This window comes from Lissotriton vulgaris, unplaced genomic scaffold (assembly GCF_964263255.1).
Source record: "Lissotriton vulgaris unplaced genomic scaffold, aLisVul1.2 SCAFFOLD_1073, whole genome shotgun sequence".
NCBI classification, from domain to species: Eukaryota; Metazoa; Chordata; class Amphibia; order Caudata; family Salamandridae; genus Lissotriton; species Lissotriton vulgaris.
In genome coordinates, this window is record NW_028240903.1 from 104,850 (window position 1) to 125,620 (window position 20,771).

The following is a 20,771-nucleotide window of genomic DNA, read 5'->3' on the forward strand; positions in this document are numbered from 1 at the left end:
GTTGCACGAAAGAAGCCTGACACTCAGGGGTCCAAGGGAGTGGGAGAGGGACGTCCTTTGCTAACAATGAAAGCAGTGGTTTTACTACGAGGCTAAAGTTGGGCAGCCACTGTCGGCAGAAGGAGGTGAGGCCTAGTAGGGAGCGGACCTGTTTCTGGGTCTTAGGGACGGGGGTGTCGAGAATGGTTTGGATCCGGTCAGGAGTCAGTTTCCTTCCGTCTTTGGACAAAAGGTGGCCTAGGTAAGTGACCTGGGGTTGGCAGAATTGCAACTTCTTCTTAGAGACCTTGTGGCCATTTCCTGCAAGGAAATGCAGGAGTTGAATGGTGGCTGTGACAGCTAGTGGAGTGGTGTCGGCTGCCAAGAGGATGTCGTCGACATATTGTACTAATACCACTCCATCGGGTAACTGGACTTGATCCAGTTGTCTCTTGAGGGCCTGGCTGTAGATGCTAGGGCTTTCTGTGTAGCCCTGGGGTGCTCGGCAGAACCTATATGAGCGGGCTTTTAGGGTGAAGCCGAAGAGATATCGGCTGTCTGGGTGGATGGGGATAGAAAAGAATGCATTTTTGAGGTCAATGACAGTGAAGGTGGTGGCAGTGGAGGGAATCAAAGTCAGGATGGTGGTAATGTCTGAGACCACAGGGTACTGGGGTACCACCACTTTGTTGATCTCTCGAAGGTCAATGATGAAGCGGTATGCTTTCTCATCTCCTTCTCCCTGTTTCTTAATGATGGGCAAGATTGGGCTGTTGCAAATGTTGCTAACTACTTCCTCTACCACTCCTGCGTCTATCAGTGATTGGATGATTTCTACCAATGCCTTCTCGCCCTCGGGTGATATTCGATATTGTGGAAGTTTTGGGAGTGTTGCATCTGGTCGAACAGTGATGTGTACTGGGTCGATCATCATGCGCCCTACATCCGAATCCGTTTTGGCCCACAGATACGGAGGCAGAGTGTCGAGCAGGGAAGTGTCGGCGTCGGTGATGGAAAACATGTGTCTGGGGGGGCACTGTCTAAGCAGAACAGGATTGTCGTAAAGAAAAACTCGGACTCCATCTTGAGAACATCTAATCGTTGCTCGGAAGTGTTTCAATAGGTCGAGTCCCATAATTGCGTCAGGGCTATTGGAGGAGAGTAAAAACGTGGTGTCAGTGGTGTTGTTTTCTAAGTCAAAGAGGATTGGGGCGGACAAAGGGTTAGTGGAGGGCGTCCCATCGAAACCTGTCGATGTTATTAGTAAGCCAGACAAGGGTGCCCTTGGAATCAGTCGTTTAGATAATGCACTACGTGTTGCGCCAGTGTCTACCAGGAATGGTGACTTTGTACCCAAGACCTTAGCAGTGACATAAGGGCCTTGCTGGTCAACATGGAGCTCGACTGGATCCCTCCCTTGCCCTAGGCAGTCCTATGCAAAGTCATGAACGTCATCGTAGTCAGATTGCTGGCATTGGTTTTGTCGGGGTCGATCAAATGTGTTCGGTCTACTGGATCTATCATTAGTTGCGTTGTTTGGGGGCCCTCGCTGTGGTCCCCTATTTCTTGGTTCGTTTGCTGAATCTCTAGGATCCCTATTTCTGGTAAGTTCCAAAAGAACCGGGCACTGTGATTTCCAGTGGCCCGATCCTTTACAGAAGGCACACTGGTCTTCCCTAATGTCTGTACGTCCAATGTGGGGAGTTGAAGCACGGTCTTTGGGAGGTGCCGTTTTAGGGACGTTCATCTGATGGTTTCCCCGGTATTGGTCTCGTCCCAGAGTAACCCCTTGCAGTTGTGCTATCATCACCCTCTCCTTTAATTCTTTCTTCTTTCTCTCTGTAGTTCTGTCGTTTTCGTTTTTCTGATGTTCATAATATTGGGCCATCTGAAGGATAGCCGTAGGTTTGGAGGCTGCCCAACTACTTTCACTGGCCTGCAGTTTCTGCGAGACCTCAGGTGATAAGCCCTTAACGTAATTCTGGACAAACAGATGGTGTCCGGTTGCAGTGGTCAGGTCCTGGCCGCTGTAATCGGAGAACACCGTTTCAAACCGGGAGAAGTATTCCGATACATCTTCCTGGGGTTTCTGGCGACAAGCCGTTACTATCGACCAGTCCACTTTCTTTTCTGGGATCATGGTTTTTAATTTCTGCACAATTTTATCCGGGAGGTCCAAAATGGCTTTTAAAGGCTTTTGTCCGGGTTCTCGTTGTCTATCTATGCCATCAAGTTGTGACCAGTTATGTCCAAACAGCTCAGTGTGGTCGACTTTCCGGATTTGCTTCCACACATCAGCTGGCAGACATAACCCGAAAAACAAGTCGATGTCGGCTAGAGTCATAATCGTCGATCCTAGGGCCGTACCCAACTCAGTATAGAAGGCGGTGGGGTTTTTACGTAGGTCTGGCAGAGATTTCCGGAAGGTCAGAATCTCTTGCCGGTCCCATGGTTGGTAGACCCAATTGTACACTACCCTTCCCTTTGCGTCTTTGTTGTTTGCATCATCGTGAGTCCCTTCACCTCGTGGAGGAACCCAGTAAGGGGCAGCCTCTCGTATCGGCATCATAGTGTTAGGTCGTTCAGTTTGTGGGTTGATTGCTACGGAGGTAGTGGATTCGGTTTTTGGCTTTTGTTCAGTGAGGTGGCGGAAAACCTCAAGCGTACGCGTAAGGAGGTCCGTCACATCACTCTCACTCTCATCCCCGATATCAACCTTCCGGTACAGAGTCGTTAGGCTCTGTGGACCTTTTTCTTGATATCGGTCCTCGTATGCGTTTAAGACGTGGTAACACAGTTGTGTCTGTGACTCCCAGTATAAGAATTAAACACATCCATGACGGATTCTTCATCCTCCCTCTTCTCTACCAGTATCTTCGCTATCTTATCGACCCCTGCTCGTTCATGTTTGCTTAGTCTATATGCTCTAACAGGACCAACCCTTCGGGCTTCTGGGTCGCCCGGCGTTGTCGTTTGCGTAACATCTAATACGAGGAGTTCAGCCGGCACGGAGGCCATGGGGGCTGAAGCCGCGGGGCTGCTCTCGCTGGTACCTGGGGATAGTGGGTGTTGGGCTAAGGGTTGGGAAGGGGCATATGGAGGGGGCATGTGGATGATCGGAGGACCTAGCAGCAGATCATCGTTGGTTCGCTGTTTCGAGTGCAAATCAGGGTAGAGCGTGGAGGGAGTTCTAACCAGGCACTGGCTTGATGTTTCTATTTCTAGCTTCTGTTTGGTATCCTCTCTTTCTTTTATCTCTTTCTCTAATTTCTGGGCTGCTAGGTGGGCTGCTTTCCGCAGCTCTTTTCCCAACCTACTCTCAGTTCTCTTTTTGCGTTGTTCGGCTTCTTTTCGCCACATGCCGAAGCTGTCAAGCATAGTGGACGTCGTCTTGTTTTTACCAAGAGCTGTTTCTAGTGTGATTATTCTATCGTCTTCGAAGGATCCTATCAGTGGCCACTGACTTTCTCGATCCTTTTTCGTATATTTATGCCACAGTTGGCTATAGGCTATAGCGACTAATCCATGCTTTGTGAACATGTCCTTATTAGGGGTGCCTTCCAGCGGAGCCGGATGGTTCATCTCTAATAAGCGGTCCGGGTTAAACAGGCTACTGACCAGTGGGGAGAAGACAGGCATGACGGATCACAATGGGATAATAATCAGCACTACCTATCTTATCACTGCGCGCAAAGACTAGACAGAATATTTCTATTCTACGTTGTTTGCACGTAGTGAATACCTCATGAACCAATTCTGAGCAATCAATCAACGTTAGGTCAAAAATAAAAAATCAATATGGTCAATGGGGAGAATAAGTAGGCTCGCAAAGGTTCGCGTCACCTACCCTTTCACTATCTGTAAAGAGGGGACCTAATCTTCCCTGTTTTCAGACAGAGAATCTCCAGAAAACAATCTATAACAGTTAATCAATGGGGCGAAGGGGCAATTGTTCAGTGGGGGAGAAAAATAGGTCCGACGGGTGCGTACCTATCCTTCGCTGTTTATAAAGGGAGAGCCTGTTGTTTCTCCGTTTGTAGACAGTGAATCTCCAATAAATTAACAAAGAGTAATACTAGTATTTTCACAACAATTATCAATTTCTTTCAATTATCTATCACTTTCGCAATTCGTCGTGTTTACACGACCTTACCCGGACCGCATGGACAGTTTCTCGTCTTCCGAATCCAGCGCCCGATCGTCCTCTTCTCTTCGTACTTCTCGTGGCACTCCTGATGGTTCCCAGTCAGGACCGCAGATCACTCGAGAGAGGTCTGTTCGGAACCAGTGAAGTTCGGATGATCGGCTGTCAGACGAGGGTCTATCGGACAGGGTACCTTCCGATCGTTGCAGTCGTTCACTCTGTCGTCAGGACCTCTCCCACTGGATCCACGAGTCGCTGATGGGCCCCACGTTTGGGACGCCAATTGTTAAAAAGGGTTCCAAAGACAACCGGTAACCAAAGACCCTTTTATGTTGCCCGGCGGTATCGCCTCTATGACCCACCAATATTAATCAATGAAGAAGCAGGCGCTGGAGACTGGAAGGCGGGAAACGAGGATTTTATTCTCTCCGGAGGAGAACACATCAATTCAGACAGCAAGTATCGTCACGAGGTGCTCTAACCACATCTCTGAGGCCGGGCCTCTTATACTAGAGTTTACGACCTTTATTGCACATAACACATTCTCGTAATATTTTAATACTTGAAAGAACATCCTCGGAATCTCCCCTCCAGACCCGTTCCCACATACATTTACAGTTGGATTCCCCACCCCGGTCACAACAGGTGATGGTGGTCGCACAGCAGGGCATTCCGCCGATTCACGGAATGCGTGGGGTTGATCGGATCTCATGGGGTGGGGGCTTTGATCGGTTCGGGGGTCTTTTGATGGGGAGGGGAAGCTTCCTACTGTACGGGGTAATAAACAGTATCCGCAGGGTCAGGTGGCAGCCTGGGAACGAGGAAGACAAACGGGGACACAGGAAAAGGGGGTTTGCATCAAAAGGGTTTGAGGCCATGAAAGGAATGAAGGGAGGTGTCGCGCTGGGAACAGGATGGGATTCCGTGGTGAAGCTGCGCTGGAGAGGGGTTTATGACCCAAGGCATGAGAGAGCGGGGGGGTTGTCAGCGTGCGGGGGAATGCTTGCGAGGTTAAGAGAGAGAGAGACGCGCTGGCTATTAGTGAGGGGCAGGGAGGCCATGGTGCTCAAAATGGCTGCCGCTTACGCGCACGAATGGGCCTGGAAAGGGGGCAAGATGGCGCCGATAATGTTGACGTTTTGCAGTCTAATCTTTAACACGATGAAGATGGTAGTTACAACGGTCCGCGGCCACGCCAGCAGGTCCCGACGACGATGAAGGTTTTACGAAGGTTGCGGCAGCGCCAACAGGCAGGACGATGTGCGCAAGGCAGAGCTACGGCAGCGCCAGTAGTCCGTCAAGGATGAGTTCTTCTCTGCGTCTCTCGACTCCAGGATACAACTGCCTTCCTGCTCTGGAGCTGCCCCAGTTATAGGGCTGATGCCCTTTGATGTCCGGACCCTCGCACTTGGAGGTCGGGGGGTCCGGGATGAGGGAGTCCAGACACCCAGCAGGGGGGTGGAGCCAGCGCCCGGGGAGGCTGTGGGCGAGCGACACCTGGCGGGGGAGAACCATCGACACCTCTTCCTCCCATTGACCTGCCAAGTAGTCCGCTCACCTCCTGGGTGGATGGTGGTGCCGGGATGTCTGAGGCCTGGCCAGGCCCAGGGTTGGGGTCGATCGGGGGCCACGCGGCCTCGTGGCGGAGTGTCCAAAGATGGCGCCCAGGCTGGGTGCGCGGGTCAGTAGTGGATCGGCCCCACGAGGTCGATATGTTCAGAGGCAAGGGTCCCGGAGGGGACGGAAAACGTGAAGTGGTGGTGGGTGACACTTGAGTGACCGGGCTCGGGCCTGGTCGGGCAGAGGGGGAGCGGCCCTTCATGTGGCCTGTCCAACATGCGTCCCCCCCAGCTGAAGGCGGGGAGAGTCACCCATCCTCCTGGGGATTCTCCTCGTCGAGGCGGAAAAAGCGGGACAGGCCATCCGCGTTGGCGTGATCTGGCCCAGGCCGGTGTTCAACAGTGAAGTCCATTCCTTGTAGGGAGATGGACCAACGTAGTAGTTTCGGGTTTTCCCCCCGCATCTGCATCAGCCACTGCAGGGGTCGATGGTCGGTCTGCACCCGAAAGTGTGTGCCAAAGAGGTAGGGCCGGAGCTTTTTGAGGGCCCATACCACGGCGAAGGCCTCCCTCTCGATGGTGCTCCAGAGTTGTTCTCGAGGTAGGAGTCGCCTGCTGATGAAGGCCACTGGCTGATCATGGCCTTCGGTGTTCACTTGAGACAGGACCGCCCCAATGCCGTGGTCGGAGGCATCCGTCTGGACAACGAATTCCCGGCTGTAGTCGGGGGCCTGGAGCACAGGGGCGGAGCACATGGCGGCCTTCAGTTGTTCGAAGGCCGTTTGACAATCTGGGGTCCAGTTGACCTTCTGGGGTTGATTTTTGGACGTGAGTTCTGTGAGGGGCCCCACTATGGTACCATAGTCTTTCACGAACCGTCTGTAATAGCCCGTGAGTCCCAGAAAGGCGCGTACCTCGGTCTGGGTGATGGGGGGCTGCCAGGACCGGATGGCGGCAATCTTGAGCTGCAGAGGGGCCACCCGGCCGCTTCCCACCTGGTGTCCGAGGTAGGTTACGGACCCCTGACCAATTTGGCATTTGCTGGCCTTGATCGTGAGGCCAGCCCGCTGAAGGGCCTGTAGCACCGCTCGGAGGTGGTGGAGGTGCTCGGACCAATGGTGGCTGTACACAGCGATGTCGTCTAGGTAGGAGGCAGTGGGGAGGGTCATGGGAGGTCATCCGGTGATAGTACATCCTTCCTTAGGACTGAGGCAGCGGTGAGGGTCATGGGAGGTCATCTGGTGATAGTTCATCCTTTCTTAGGACAGAGGCAGCGCGGAGGGTCATAGGAGGTCATCTGGTGATAGTACATCCTTCCTTAGTACAGGATCAGCGGGGAGGGTCATGGGAGGTCATCTGGTGATCGTACATCCTTCTTTGGGACAGAGGCAGTGGGGAGGGTCATGGGAGGTCATCCGGTGATAGTACATCCTTCCTTAGGACTGAGGCAGCGGTGAGGGTCATGGGAGGTCATCTGGTGATAGTTCATCCTTTCTTAGGACAGAGGCAGCGCGGAGGGTCATGGGAGGTCATCTGGTGATAGTACATCCTTCCTAGGACAGAGGTAGTGGGGAGGGTCATGGGAGGTCATCTGGTGATAGTACATCCTTCCTTGGACAGAGGCAGCGCGGAGGGTCATGGGAGGACATCTAGTGATGATACATCATACTTAGGACAGAGGCAGCAGGGAGGGTCATGGGAGGTCATCTGGTGATAGTATATTCTTCCTTAGGACAGAGGCAGCAGGGAGGGTCAAGGGAGTTCATCTGGTGATAGTACATCCTTTCTTAGGACAGAGGCAGCGCGGAGGGTCATGGGAGGTCATCTAGTGATAGAATATTCTTCCTTAGGACAGAGGCAGCGGGGAGGGTCATGGGAGGTCATCTAGTGATAGTATATTCTTCCTTAGGACAGAGGCGGCGCGGAGGGTGATGGGAGTTCATCTGGTGATAGTTCATCCTTCCTTGGACAGAGGCAGCGGGTGGTCATGGGAGGTCATCTGGTGATAGTTCATCCTTTCTTAGGACAGAGGCAGCGCGAAGGGTCATGGGAGGTCATCTAGTGATAGTATATTCTTCTTTAGGACAGAGGCAGCGCGGAGGATCATGGGAGTTCATCTGGCGATAGTTCACCCTTCCTTGGACAGAGGCAGCGGGTGGTCATGGGAGGTCATCTGGTGATAGTTCATCCTTTCTTAGGACAAAGGCAGCGCGGAGGGTCATGGGAGGTCATCTGGTGATAGTACATCCTTCCTAGGACAGAGGTAGTGGGGAGGGTCATGGGAGGTCATCTGGTGATAGTACATCCTTCCTTGGACAGAGGCAGCGGGGAGGGTCATGGGAGGTCATCTGGTCATAGTACATCCTTCCTTGGACAGAGGCAGCGGGGAGGGTCATGGGAGGTCATCTGGTGATAGTACATCCTTCCTTAGGACAGAGGCAGCGGGTGTCATGTGAGGTCATCTGGTGATAGTACATCCTTCCTAGGACAGAGGTAGTGGGGAGGGTCATGGGAGGTCATCTGGTGATAGTACCTCTTTCCTGAGGACAGAGGCAGCGGGGAGGGTCATGGGAGGTCATCTGGTGATAGTACATCCTTCCTTGGACAGAGGCAGCGGGGAGGGTCATGGGAGGTCATCTGGTGATAGCACATCCTTCCTTAGGACAGAGGCAGCGGGGAGGGTCATGGGAGGTCAACCGGTGATAGTACATCCTTCCTTAGGACTGAGGCAGCGGGGAGGGTCATGGGAGGTCATCCGGTGATAGTACATCCTTCTTTAGGACAGAGGCAGCGGGGGAGGGTCAAGGGAGTTCATCTGGTGATAGTACATCCTTCCTTAGGACAGAGGCAGTGGGGAAGGTCATGGGAGGTCATCCGGTGATAGTACATCCTTCCTTAGGACTGAGGCAGCGGGGAGGGTCATGGGAGGTCATCCGGTGATAGTACATCCTTCTTTAGGACAGAGGCAGTGGGGAGGGTCATGGGAGGTCATCCGGTGATAGTACATCCTTCTTTAGGACAGAGGCAGCGGGGAGGGTCATGGGAGGTCATCTGGTGATAGTAAACCCTACTTTAGGACAGAGGCAGCAGGGAGGGTCATGGGAAGTCATCTCGTGATAGTACATCCTTCTTTAGGACAGAGGCAGCGGTGAGGGTCGTGGGAGGTCATCTGGTGATAGTACATCCTTCCTTAGGACAGAGGCAGCGGGGAGGGTCATGGGACGTCATCTAGTGATGGTACATCATACTTAGGACAGAGGCAGCGAGAGGGTCATGGGAGGTCATCTGGTGATAGTACATCCTTCCTAGGACAGAGGTAGTGAGGAGGGTCATGGGAGGTCATCTGGTGATAGTACATCCTTCCTTGGACAGAGGCAGCGGGGAGGGTCATGGGAGGTCATCTGGTGATAGCCGGTAGGTGACACTCTTGTGGTAGGTGATGGGGCCGTCCATCAGCTTGGTAACAGCCGTGACATAAGACAGTGGCGGTCAGCAATGATGCTGACAGAAGTCTAGTGTGCACCTCACACTTTGCCTACTCTGTTGATTGCTCTAGTGGGATTTCTTCACCCCCCCCGTGGTACAGCCTCATCTGGAATTATCTTGGTGATCAAAATTATTGTTTATTATGGCCTGCTTCTTCTTTCTTTGTAACGTGTGAATGGGCCCCCCGCGGCCCTTCATTCCCATCTACTTCCCACGGCTTCCTGTACTTTTATTCTGATTGTTGCACGGTTTATTATTGTTCTGATTTATAGGTTTGCTCAGCTGCATGTATGTAAGCGCTCTGATACAGTTTGGGGTCCTGTTTGCACTATAAAAACTAATAAAAAAGTGGCAGGTGATAGAAGTGGTCACAGATGAGAGGTGATGATATAAGACGCTTGCCCTATACGTTAGATGATACAGCAATGGTAAATGACGGTAGTTGAGACAGTAGATGAGGGTAGAGTGTGGCATGAGTTGAAGGCAGTTCATATGATGAGGATGATGATGATAGGTGATGAGTGTCCTATACATTAGGTGATACAGTGATGGCAAATGGTGATGGTGGTAGACGGCACGTGATATGGTAAATGAAGAGAGTGATAGACAGTGCGTGATATTATAAATGACAAGATTGGTAGAGGGTCCATGATATGATAAATGACGAGAGTGGTACACGGTACGTGATATGGTAAACAACAAGAATGGTAAAAGGTACCCTGTATAGTGATGGAGAGTGAGATAGGAGAGGTTGTTGAAGGTATTTGATAAGACGACAATGATGATAGGTGATGATTGTCATGGACAGTAGCTGATACAGTGACGGTAAAGGATGGTAGTTGAGATAGGATGTGATGGTAGAGTTTGGTAGGAGAGGTCGTTGAAGGCAGTTGAAGTGACAGAAGATGATACAGTGAGAGAGGACGATGTTAGTGATAGTTATTATAGGAAGCGAAGGTAGTTAGATGATGTGGAATGACACTGACTCTCAGTGACTGATAGACGCTGGTTCTGTGACTGGTGATTAATGGTATGGGCTGGTACACAATATTGGTGCTAAATGATGAAGGTGGTAAACGACAGGGGTGGTGTTCAGACAGACGCCCCTTCCTCTTTATGTCTAAGTGCTGGAGTAGTGTCTGACCCTCTTGGTTACTGTTCCAGGTCACCGCTTTGAAGACAACCCTGGAATGAGGAGACACTTGGTGAAGAAACCGTCCAGGAATCAGATCACCACCGCCAGCAAGAAAATGTTGGTGACGACTTCGCTGAAGAAGAAAAAGAAGAAAAAGAAGCTGGACAGAAGACCTCATGAGGTACACTATATCTGACCCCACACCTGTGATTGTAGGTGATTGCAGCCTTACTCCGGCACCCTCACCCTGATAGGTCCTGGATCAAACCGAAGAACCGTACCAGGAATTCCGTTAATAACAGGAGGGTGTAAGGTCAACAATCACCCAGTCTCTGCAGAAAGAGGAGACATGGTAATGTGGGGGTAGTTCTGAATACAATGCATGAGCTCTTGTGCTTGTGTAAGTCTATGTGCATGATACTTAAAAAGGCTCCTAGAATCAAGCAAGGGGCAAAGGTCGATCCTGGACACAATCTAGCCGATTGTGTAAGGTTAGAGGCTCAGAGTTTGACTCCTCGGGGGAGCTTGTGATGAGCAGCTTAGCAAACAGACGATTGACTAATGTCTGGCAAGGGGCAGGTGAGTCAATCAATCAATCAATTAATCAATCAAGGGAATTACAAGCGTGTTACTCACCCGTGACGGTCTCAAGGCTCTGGGGGGAGAGTAAGCAGCTCCGTTCAGTTGAAGAGCCAGGACTTGAGCGTCTTCATGAAGATATTCAGGGAGGGGGTGTAGGAAGGTGGAATCTGACTACATGGTTGCCCCCACTTTTTTCTGGTGTTTTGATGGTTTTTGAATTAGTTTGGCTAGGATCCCTGCTAATCAGGGCCCCAGTCTATCTGCTTTCCTCTATAAATTGATTACACATACATTAGGTACACTCCAGATTGGCTACTGGGTTATGCTTGTGAGTCCCTAGTATATGGTACGTTAGGTACCAAGGGCATAGGTAGCCCAGAAGCCTACCAGGGGCTGAAGCATGTATTATGCCACCCCTGTGAATCCTCCCAAAATTGCACCACAAGTCTGCTTCTGCAGCCTGGGTAAGTTGGTTCATGCACCCTTTACTAAGATACAGGTTACCTATATCTACCCTTAATCACTAACACATATAAGCCTATAAGTCACTCCTATGGCAGGCCTTATTAATCCTGTAGGCAGAGTGCTTGGTTTTGTGTGAGAGGGTGCCCATTCACGAGCAGGGCCCCTCTGCAGATTTCGGAGCCTCTTCTCTGAGGCTATTCTGTGATTCAGCCAGACCATACACTCTTAAGTGCGTTATAACCTTGCAGTAAATGCTGACTTTGGAATGGCTGCATGGAAACATGTTGTGTTTGGTGTCAAACACTTTGGAATCCTACCCTTTGCAGTTCTCGTGGTGGAGGTAGAATTCCACCCTTCTAGAGGGAGAAGACATGTACATACTTACTTAATTGGTAATAGTTTTAAAGAGCCCTGGCATCACAAAATGGATGCTGCAGCCACAGACACAAGTCTGACCTCCTGCTGCTGGACGAAACTCTGGCAGGGGAGGCCTGGACAATAAGTTTCCTGTCACAGGGAGGCTTTAGTGTATTGGGGCTGGATCGGTGCATTCAGAGAATGCTTTTCAGACAGTGCTGGGAGCATACTTGGTGTCCCTGTGCATACCCCAGTTCAAACCGGTTGCAGGGGCAATCAGAACCTGCTCTGGCAAGTTCAACCCCTAAACTTAGTATAAGTATAAGAACCCAGTCCGTAGGACTTTAGATTACCCTGGACAAAACTCTGCAACATATATCCTGGACCTTCGACATTCTATTTTGACTAGAAGACAGAAGAATCTCCCTTGGGGTCAAGGAGTGACTCCCCTGTTCAAACAGGCACCAAAGAAGCATCTTGCGTGTCTGCATTTCCGAGGATCCCGAAGGATTTGCGACACAGGACCCAGACTTCCAGACATCTCCCAGGCCGACACGAGATCACAGCAAAGCTGAGACCCGCAGCCATCATGAGAGACGTGGAACGGGAAGTCCTAGACACCATGCACATTTGCTAGTGCAGCAACTTCCCGAGCTTTCCCGAAATTGTGCATTGGGCTACTTGTAGTCCAAGCCCAGATCACCATTCGCACTGAAGATTGTGAGTCTACACTCCACGAGCGTTCCGTGGGCCTGCTTTTAGCATTTCCGCTTGGGGCTCCTTCGCGATCCCTGATATATTGACTGGTGGGTCCCCCCGAAGGTAACTCTTCTGTTTCTTGGGCTTTCCAGGTTGCTCAAGAAGTGCCCTGACTTGTCTCCAAAGGGTGAGTCCCTCAGACCTTGCTGGTCTGCACCGAAGCCAATCTTTGCTTTCTGCGTGGGTTGCTGTTGCTAAGGCTTGTTGGGTTCAATCCGTAAACCGACACTGCAGCACTTGTCAACCTTTGTGGGACAGCTGTAATCCAGCTCCTCGTCTTCCTCAACACCTCCTGGTCCTCGTGGCTGAAGAGTCAAGCTTCACCTTCTTCACCTGAAATCACCCGACATAGGTTGATATTGTCTCCTTGCCTTCCTGGTCACTGGCTAGTGACCTAAAATCTGGCCTCTCTGCTTTCAGGTTCTTCAGATCTCCGATCCACCCTTGAATCCACCCAGACACTTTCCATTTGGTCACCTGCAGCACTTCTGCGCAGCTCGCCATTGGAAACGACAACAAAACCCGACACGAAAAGACACCTATTCACCCGGCTTCCCTGGGTGAGGTAACATGAGTACTCCGGTGCTCCTGTGGGTCTAGACTCTCGAACAGTCAAGTACTGAAGGGGTTTGTTCCTAGTCCATTCCTAAGTGTCCTTAATCTGTAACTTTCCAACCGCGACTTTCCCCATAGTAGCTAATGGTGATTCGTGGCTGTGTTTAGACATTGCACCCGTCCCCCTTGGGTCCCCTGTGTCACTTTCTTGGGTAGTTCATGGTGGCCCCAGCGGTTCTAAAGGCTCTAGGCCTTGTATCTATGTCAGTCATGGTTCTTGTACCACTTTCTTAGTATATGGTTTGTCACGCCCCTATGGCTAATCATATATTGTGCTAATTTACTGTGTGCTAAATAAGTTTCCTGTATGTACTTTTGCCTCTAGCCTCGTAAAGAGACTAGAGCAATGTGTTTAGAATAAATACATATATTTTATATATACCTGGTGTGCTTCTCCTTTCATGTGGTCATTCATGGGATTATAGACTGGTAAAACAAGCTGCTTTATATTCCTTCAAGATTTAGCCTGAAGGCTGCTCTCCGCAGCTGCCACTAGGATAGCTTGGTTGTCTTTAAACCTACCTTCAATAAGGGTTGTTGGGACTGGTGCAAGGTGCCCACTAGAATAGTGGACAGCATATGCCAGGCCAACTTCTCACAGGGGGCGCGTCTGATGCTGAGCGGGTCTTGGCTGCAATGTAGGAGAAGGTTCTTCCGCGTGACAATATTTACAGATGGCAGTGGTGGTCTAATTGGTGGCACATATATTCTCTTTGTGCATTAAATGTAAGCATCCAAGTATTGGTGCCCCTCGAGGTTATGAAGACTGCACCCCACTACCTAAGATGCCAAATCACTGAGGCCCAATTGAACCCAGTGAAAACGTTAAACAGATATATAAACCTCGACACTCTTGTTCAATTTAATATTAATTCATACAGTTGTTTAAACAAGTCAATTTAAAGTACCAGCAGGACATAAATTTAGTTCTTGCCGTATCAATTCAAATGAATATATAACAGAGTCTTGAAACACAAATTTAAAAAGCAGTGACATTATAATCCAGGAGTATACAGCTTGATGTAACAATCCTCCTTTTAAGCGTTGAACCGGCAGCCGACACGTGTTTCATTTCATGGAAACTTTTTCAAGGCTGCAAATAATGCCAGAAGAAAAAGAATTTTCATTGTTCATATCCATAAAAGATCAAACTTCAAAGGAAACAGGAAAAAACACAATCTTATTTATATATTGAAAGCAACAATATGGAGATCATAAGATCAGCTATGTTGATATAACATGTGAACTTGTTTTAAGCAAGGTAGTCTGATTCTTTCGGTTCTGCCAGTGAAGAACGAGCGGATTCAGTCGAGAGCCGGTCCTTGTATGCTGGTGTCGTGGAATCTGGCAGTGAGTGTGCGGTGGGAGACGGTGTTGAACGCTGCAGAGAGGTCGCTTAGGATCAGGGCCACGGTGTGTTCTTGGTCTAGGAGGGTGCGGATGTTGTCTGTGGCAGCGAGTAGGGCGGTTTTGGTGCTGTGGTTGCTGCAGAATCTGGATTATGAGGGGTCGAGGATGACGTTTTCTTCAATAAATTTGGTTAGTTGTGCATTGATGTCTTCTCTGTGACTTTGGCTGCAAAGGAAAGGAGGGAGATGGGTCGGTAGTTCTTGAGGTCGATGGGGTCTGCTGAGGGCTTCTTGAGCAGGTGTCTGACTTCTGTGCGTTTCCAGTCATCGGGAAAGGTGCTGCTCTTTAGGTGGTGTTGATGGTGTGCCGTAGTTTGGGAGCGATGGCGGCGGCGGCTCTGTGGAAGATGTGGGGGGCCAGGGGTCCTTGGGGGCTCCTGAGTGGATGCCTTTCATGGTTGAAGTGGTGTCGTTGGTGGTGACTGGGATCCAGACGGAGATGGTAGGCTGGATGGCGTTGCTGGAGTGGGAAGTGGTTTAGGAGTTGGGTGTCTGGTCATTGAAGTTGTCGTAGAGCGTCTTGATTTTCCGATGGAAGTAAAGGTGCCTGCGCTGGCGCAGAGGAAAAGGACAGGAATGTGCTGTATCTGATAGATATGGCGCATTCTTTACCGTTTCTTTCACCGTAGGCAGTGCAGCAGGAAGGCCTGCGGTGCTGCCTAACGGAAAAACCTCATAAATGAGGCCCCTTGTTGCCATCCAAAAATGCGTTACAGTTGTAAATCGACACACGCAGTCATCTGTTAAGGACACAGCTGGCTCTTGACCTCGAGGAGAGCTAGTGTGGGCCAGTGTGTGTGTGTCCAGATGTCCGGCTAAGTGAGTCCCTCTTGCTCTTCAGCAGACACATCGGAGGCAGCCCTGCTACTGAATAGAGGGTTTGAGTTTACATCAGAAAATTCTTGTTTGCTGGCAAGAAGGACTCACTTATCCCCAAAGAGTCGTTTTACTATTCCACATCGTCATTCTTCATGATGTATTTATGACTTATACACACAAGATCCACTCTTAAGAAAAGAATTCTGTAATACACTAAATCTTGGACACAGTAATCACTGTTGCCCTTTACTGTGGAAATACCACTGGAGCACTAGAACCCATTCCGGGTCGGAAATACAACCGGAACTGAGGATCCATACAAAGAGGTTAGAGCCCTGAAGAAGTCGCTGCGCACAACAATTAAGCGCAACGAAACATGTGTTGGCTAAGGATCTCAAGATTAAACTGAAGTGACTGTTCCACGGAGGCACAAGATTGTTTTTTATTATGGTCAATGATATATAACATATACTGTCAGCCTGTGCAAGGGACTGTTGTTTTGGTTTATCCTTAAGATCCAGGTGCAGGGGGAGACAGTGCGGTTTGTTTGGTGTTAAAAAGGTCTGGGTCCATCAGAACTCCAAGGTTCTTAGCCTCGTTCCCTGGAGTAGGACACATTCCTATCAAAGGAGGCCAACAGCTGCTATTCCAGCTGGTTGCCCCTGGGCCAAAGACCATCACCTCGGTCTTATCCCCATTCAGTCCTAAGGAAATACCAAACATCCATTCTGCCACCGTAGTCATACAACATTGAACATTCTCAGCTTCCAATGGAGCCCCGTCCCAGGCCCGTGGCGGTGCAGCAGGCTTTGTGGACGGAGCCCAGGTCAGGAGCATCTGTGCTGGGGCCCAGTCAGAGCTCTTGCACCTTGTCACACAGGGAAGGGTTCCTCTGGCCCGCTGGATCCTGTCCCAGCACTTTACCATGCAGCAGGGCAAGTACAGAGGCCCGAATGGGGTGCCCCACTCCAGAGCCTGACGGGCCCCCGATCATAGCTTCAGAACCAAGCCAAGCAGGGGTAGCCTCCCTGAGCCCCATTGGACCCCCGTCCCAAGCCCTTGGTGGTGCAGCAGGTCAGAGGACAGAGCATAGGGTGGTAGCATCCACTCCAAGCCCAGCGTGGCCCTGGGGCCTAGTCAGAGCTCCTGGACCCAGCTGCGCAGGGGAGGCATCCCTTGGCCCGCAGGAACTTGTCCTGGGTGCTTTGCCATGCACAGGCCTGAAGATGGAGCCCAGGACCGGAAGCCCTGACCTCAGGGCCTGCCGGGGCTCCAGTCAGATCTTCTGAACCCGGCCAAGCAGGAAAAGCCACCCTAGTCCCGATGGACCCCTGTCCCTGGCCCTTCTTGGTACGGCCGGCTGGGGGACTGAGCCCAAAATGGGGGCTCCCGCCCCAGGCACCGCTGGGGGCCTGGTCAGAGCTTCTGAAACCCACCAAGCAGGGGAAGCCTTCCCTTCTCGATGAATCTCCTCTCCCGGGCCCTTCGCGGTGCAACCAGATGGAGGACAGAGCCCAGGGTGGAGGTGCCCTCTCCAAGTCCCTGCGGGGCCCGGTCAGAGCTTCTGAACCCAGTCACGCAGGGAAAGCCTCCCTAGTCCCACAAGACCCCGTCCTGGGGGCTTGGCCATTTGGCAGGCCAGAGGATGGTACCCAGGATGGGGCTCCCACCCCATGGCCCACAAGAGACCCAGTCAGAGCTTCTGATCCCGACCAATCAAGGGAAGCCTCCCGAAGGACATCCTCCGTTACTCCCCTAATCCCCCCGCCCTGGGCTCTTCGCGGGCAGCCAGCCAGAAGCAGACCTTTAAAAATGTACTTGCCCACTGTCTATGGTGAGGCATATTTTGTCAAGTCGAGGTATATTTAGGGCCTACTTGACTGTTCTGGTGAGTTGACAAAGATAACACAATTTGAGACCAGTTTACAGGTCAAGTACATTACAGCAAGGTCGGGTAGACTATTAGCAGTGGTTATTTGCTCAGCTCCTAATTTTGGGTACTCATACTTGCAAGTGAATTAGAGGCCATTTCTCAAAATGACTTCTTTCTTACTCACTGTCCTACATTTGGAAGGCAGAAATGCAAAGAAAGACAATTGGGAATTAAACTTGTTCTACTATTCTGTGTTCCCCATGATTTTGGATCCTAGCTCAGGTGGCACCTAAGGAAACTAGCCAACCTGTACACGGTTGAAAACCAGACACCTAGGGCTATCAAGGGTGTGCTGACTTATGTGGCTCTCACCATGATTTATTGTCCAGAATCCCTTGCAAAGCTCAAACTTTGACTAATAAAACACATTTTCCTCATGTTTCTGTAATGGAAAGTTCTGGAATCTGTGAGGATTCACAAACTTCCTTCCACCGAGCATTCTCGAAAGTCTCTCAATAAAAATGGTACCTCACTTGTGTGGGTTGGCCTAGTGCCCCCGACAGGAATTGGGCCAAAATGCAAAACGGAAACAGCACATTTTTCCAACGAAAATGGACCCCTTTTTCCAATAAGCCGATCAGCTCATTTCACCTTCACTTTCAGTGTAATGACGTCAGTGTGTCATGGGCGCCGATCGTCATTAAACAAAAAAAACAAAAAAAATAATAATAATTCCTTGGGCAGCAGGGGACACTCTTTCCCTGCTCTGGAGGATGAAAATAAAAATGAAATCCCTCTGTTGTAAACAGCAGATGGATTTCCTGGACATGTGCAGAGGACGGAACCATTCCGTCCTACTTACACGCCCACCGTGGTGGTGGATGGAACCATTCCATCCTCCTTACAAGCCCAACGTGGAGGTGGACGGAACCATTCCATCCTCCTTACATGCCCAACATGGGGGTGGATGGAACCATTCCATCCTCCTTACACGCCCAACGTGGAGGTGGACGGACCATTCCATCCTCCTTACACGCCCAACGTGGGGGTGGATGGAACTATTCCATCCTCCTTACACGCCCAACCCAACGTGGGGGTGGATGGAACCATTCTGTCCTCCTTACACGCTCACCGTGGGGGTGGTAGGAACCATTCCGTCCTACTTACACGCCCACCGTGGTGGTGGATGGAACCATTCCATCCTCCTTACACGCCCAATGTGGAGGTGGACGGTACCATTCCATCCTCCTTAAATGCCCAACGTGGGGGTGGATGGAACCATTCTGTCCTCCTTACACGCCCAACGTGGAGGTGGACGGAACCATTCCATCCTCCTTACAGGCTCACCGTGGGGGTGGATGGAACCATTCCATCCTCCTTACATGCCCAATGTGGGGGTGGATGGAACCATTCTGTCCTCCTTACACGCTCACCGTGGGGGTGGATGGAACCATTCCGTCCTCCTTACACGCTCACCGTGGGGGTGGATGGAACCATTCCGTCATCCGCATGGAAGGGGTTAAAGGTAAATGGAATGCATTTACAAAGAAAAGTTTCTTTTTGTTTGTTTGTTTGTATCAGAGGAGGCAGTGGAGATTAGGACTCTACCTCCTCTTAAACCAAACGTCACACAGGGGAAGGGGCCCCAAGGAGACCCCTTCCCTTTCGAGGGTGGGTTAGCACTTCCTGTGAAATGTCTGTGAAATGTCAATGTTATGCAACTGGGTTTCAGTCTCAAAACATTGAACATAGCGTACCGTATGTGGAAGAGACACCTACAACACGCCCCCTGCAAATACCAGGATCCCTACAACACGCCCCTTGCAAATACCAGGACACCTACAACACGCCCCTTGCAAATACCAGGACGCCTACAACACGCCCCCTGCAAATACCAGGACGCCTACAACACGCCCCCTGCAAATACCAGGACGCCTACAACACGCCCCTTGGAAATACCAGGACGCCTACAACACGCCCCTTGCAAATACCAGGACGCCTACAACACGCCCCTTGCAAATACCAGGACGCCTCCAACACGCCCCTTGCAAATACCAGGACGCCTACAACACGCCCCTTGCAAATACCAGGACGCCTCCAACACGCCCCTTGCAAATGGTAACAAGACAAAATATCGAATTCAAAATATAGAATTGACAAAAATATCGAATGGACAGAATATAGTGGTGAAAAATATCGAATTGAAGGTAAGTAATTTAATATCGAATAGTAGTTTTTACCCCTACGCTATCCCACGCTTTCCCTACTGTTGCACTCACTGGAGTGGGAATAGTAATTTTTACCCCTACTCTATCCAACGCTTTCCCTACTGTTGCACTCACTGGAGTGGTAATAGTAAATGTTATATTTATTATTTCATTAATTTTAAAATTTTTGACTAACTATATTTTTTAAAATTTTATTTTTGATTCGACATTTTTGTACTTACCTGTTTGTAGATAGGAATTCGATATTTTTGCATTCTATATTTTTTCTTCGATATTTTGTTAATTCTATATTTGTGAACTCGATATTATGTCAGTGATCCCTTGCAAATACCAGGACGCCTACAACAGGCACCTTGCAAATACCAACTCACCATCCATTTCAAAACACGTTTAGCGATTCAGAAACACTTTATCGAATCGCCAAGTGTGTTTAGTACAAACGAAAAAAGGTTTTAGTGTCTGCAAACCCTCTTATTTACCATGATTTATTGCTTTTGAGTGGAAGTCATTCATTTGCCAACTGAATTACAACATATCAAGTGGCTTTAAGTCAGCTGTTCGTGCCAAGTGCCAGGGTGTGACAAAGGAGGGATTATATGTCTGTCAGAGCCTGGTACCTCAGGCAGAGCTGGCAGGGTGGTGCCATAAGCATCACTTCCGTGCTGCCACGGGTGGGTGCGGCCGTGCTGTGTTCTCCTGTGTGTGTGCACACGGACTGCAGCGCGTGCGCCCCGAGCTGGCGGTAACACTGTGTCCTGATTCCAACACAGTCTATATGGGTTCATCCTGTTCTCAACAGTGGTATCGTCCTGCACGATTTTAAACAATACTGACGCTGACCACAGATGGATTCCTTCTTTCCATTAAAGGGCTGTTATCCCCGGACTCTGGGGCATATTATCAAGCCTGGGCGTTAACATTATCGCCGCTTTATCGGCAGGAAACTGCTGATAAAGCGGCGATAATGGGCTTGATAATATGCTCTAGGGAAATCCAATCGAAGCTCATGTTAAATGTGATATACATCTAACATAGGCTTCAATTGGAATTCCATAGAGCATATTATCAAGCCCATTATCGCCACTTTATCTGCAGTTTCCTGCCTATAAAGCAGCGATAATTGTATCGCCCGGGCTTGATAATATGCCCCTCTGACCCTCTGATCCGGAACTATTGAAGACGATCTAAATGATATATCAGAGTCGTGATGACGTCCTCCCAGCGCATCGGATTGTAGCTTTAAACATTAGGTGGCAGAATTACAAGCCCCTTGTGCCACTTTTGCGTCACTTTTAACATGGGAAAAGTGACGCAAAAGTGGCGCATGGAGCTTGTAAATCTGCCCCTAGAATCTAAGGTGT

General features: G+C 50.2%; 1 protein-coding gene across 1 annotated transcript in view; it reads left to right on the forward strand.

The window, feature by feature from the left end:
* LOC147672491 (anion exchange protein 3-like) overlaps positions 1–20,771 on the forward strand; it is a 392,095-nt gene that overhangs the window by 103,081 nt on the left and 268,243 nt on the right. Inside the window, exon 3 of the mRNA XM_086947996.1 lies at positions 10,333–10,484. Coding sequence (XP_086804122.1) covers positions 10,333–10,484 — 152 coding nt within the window. The remainder of the gene's footprint in view (positions 1–10,332; positions 10,485–20,771) is intronic.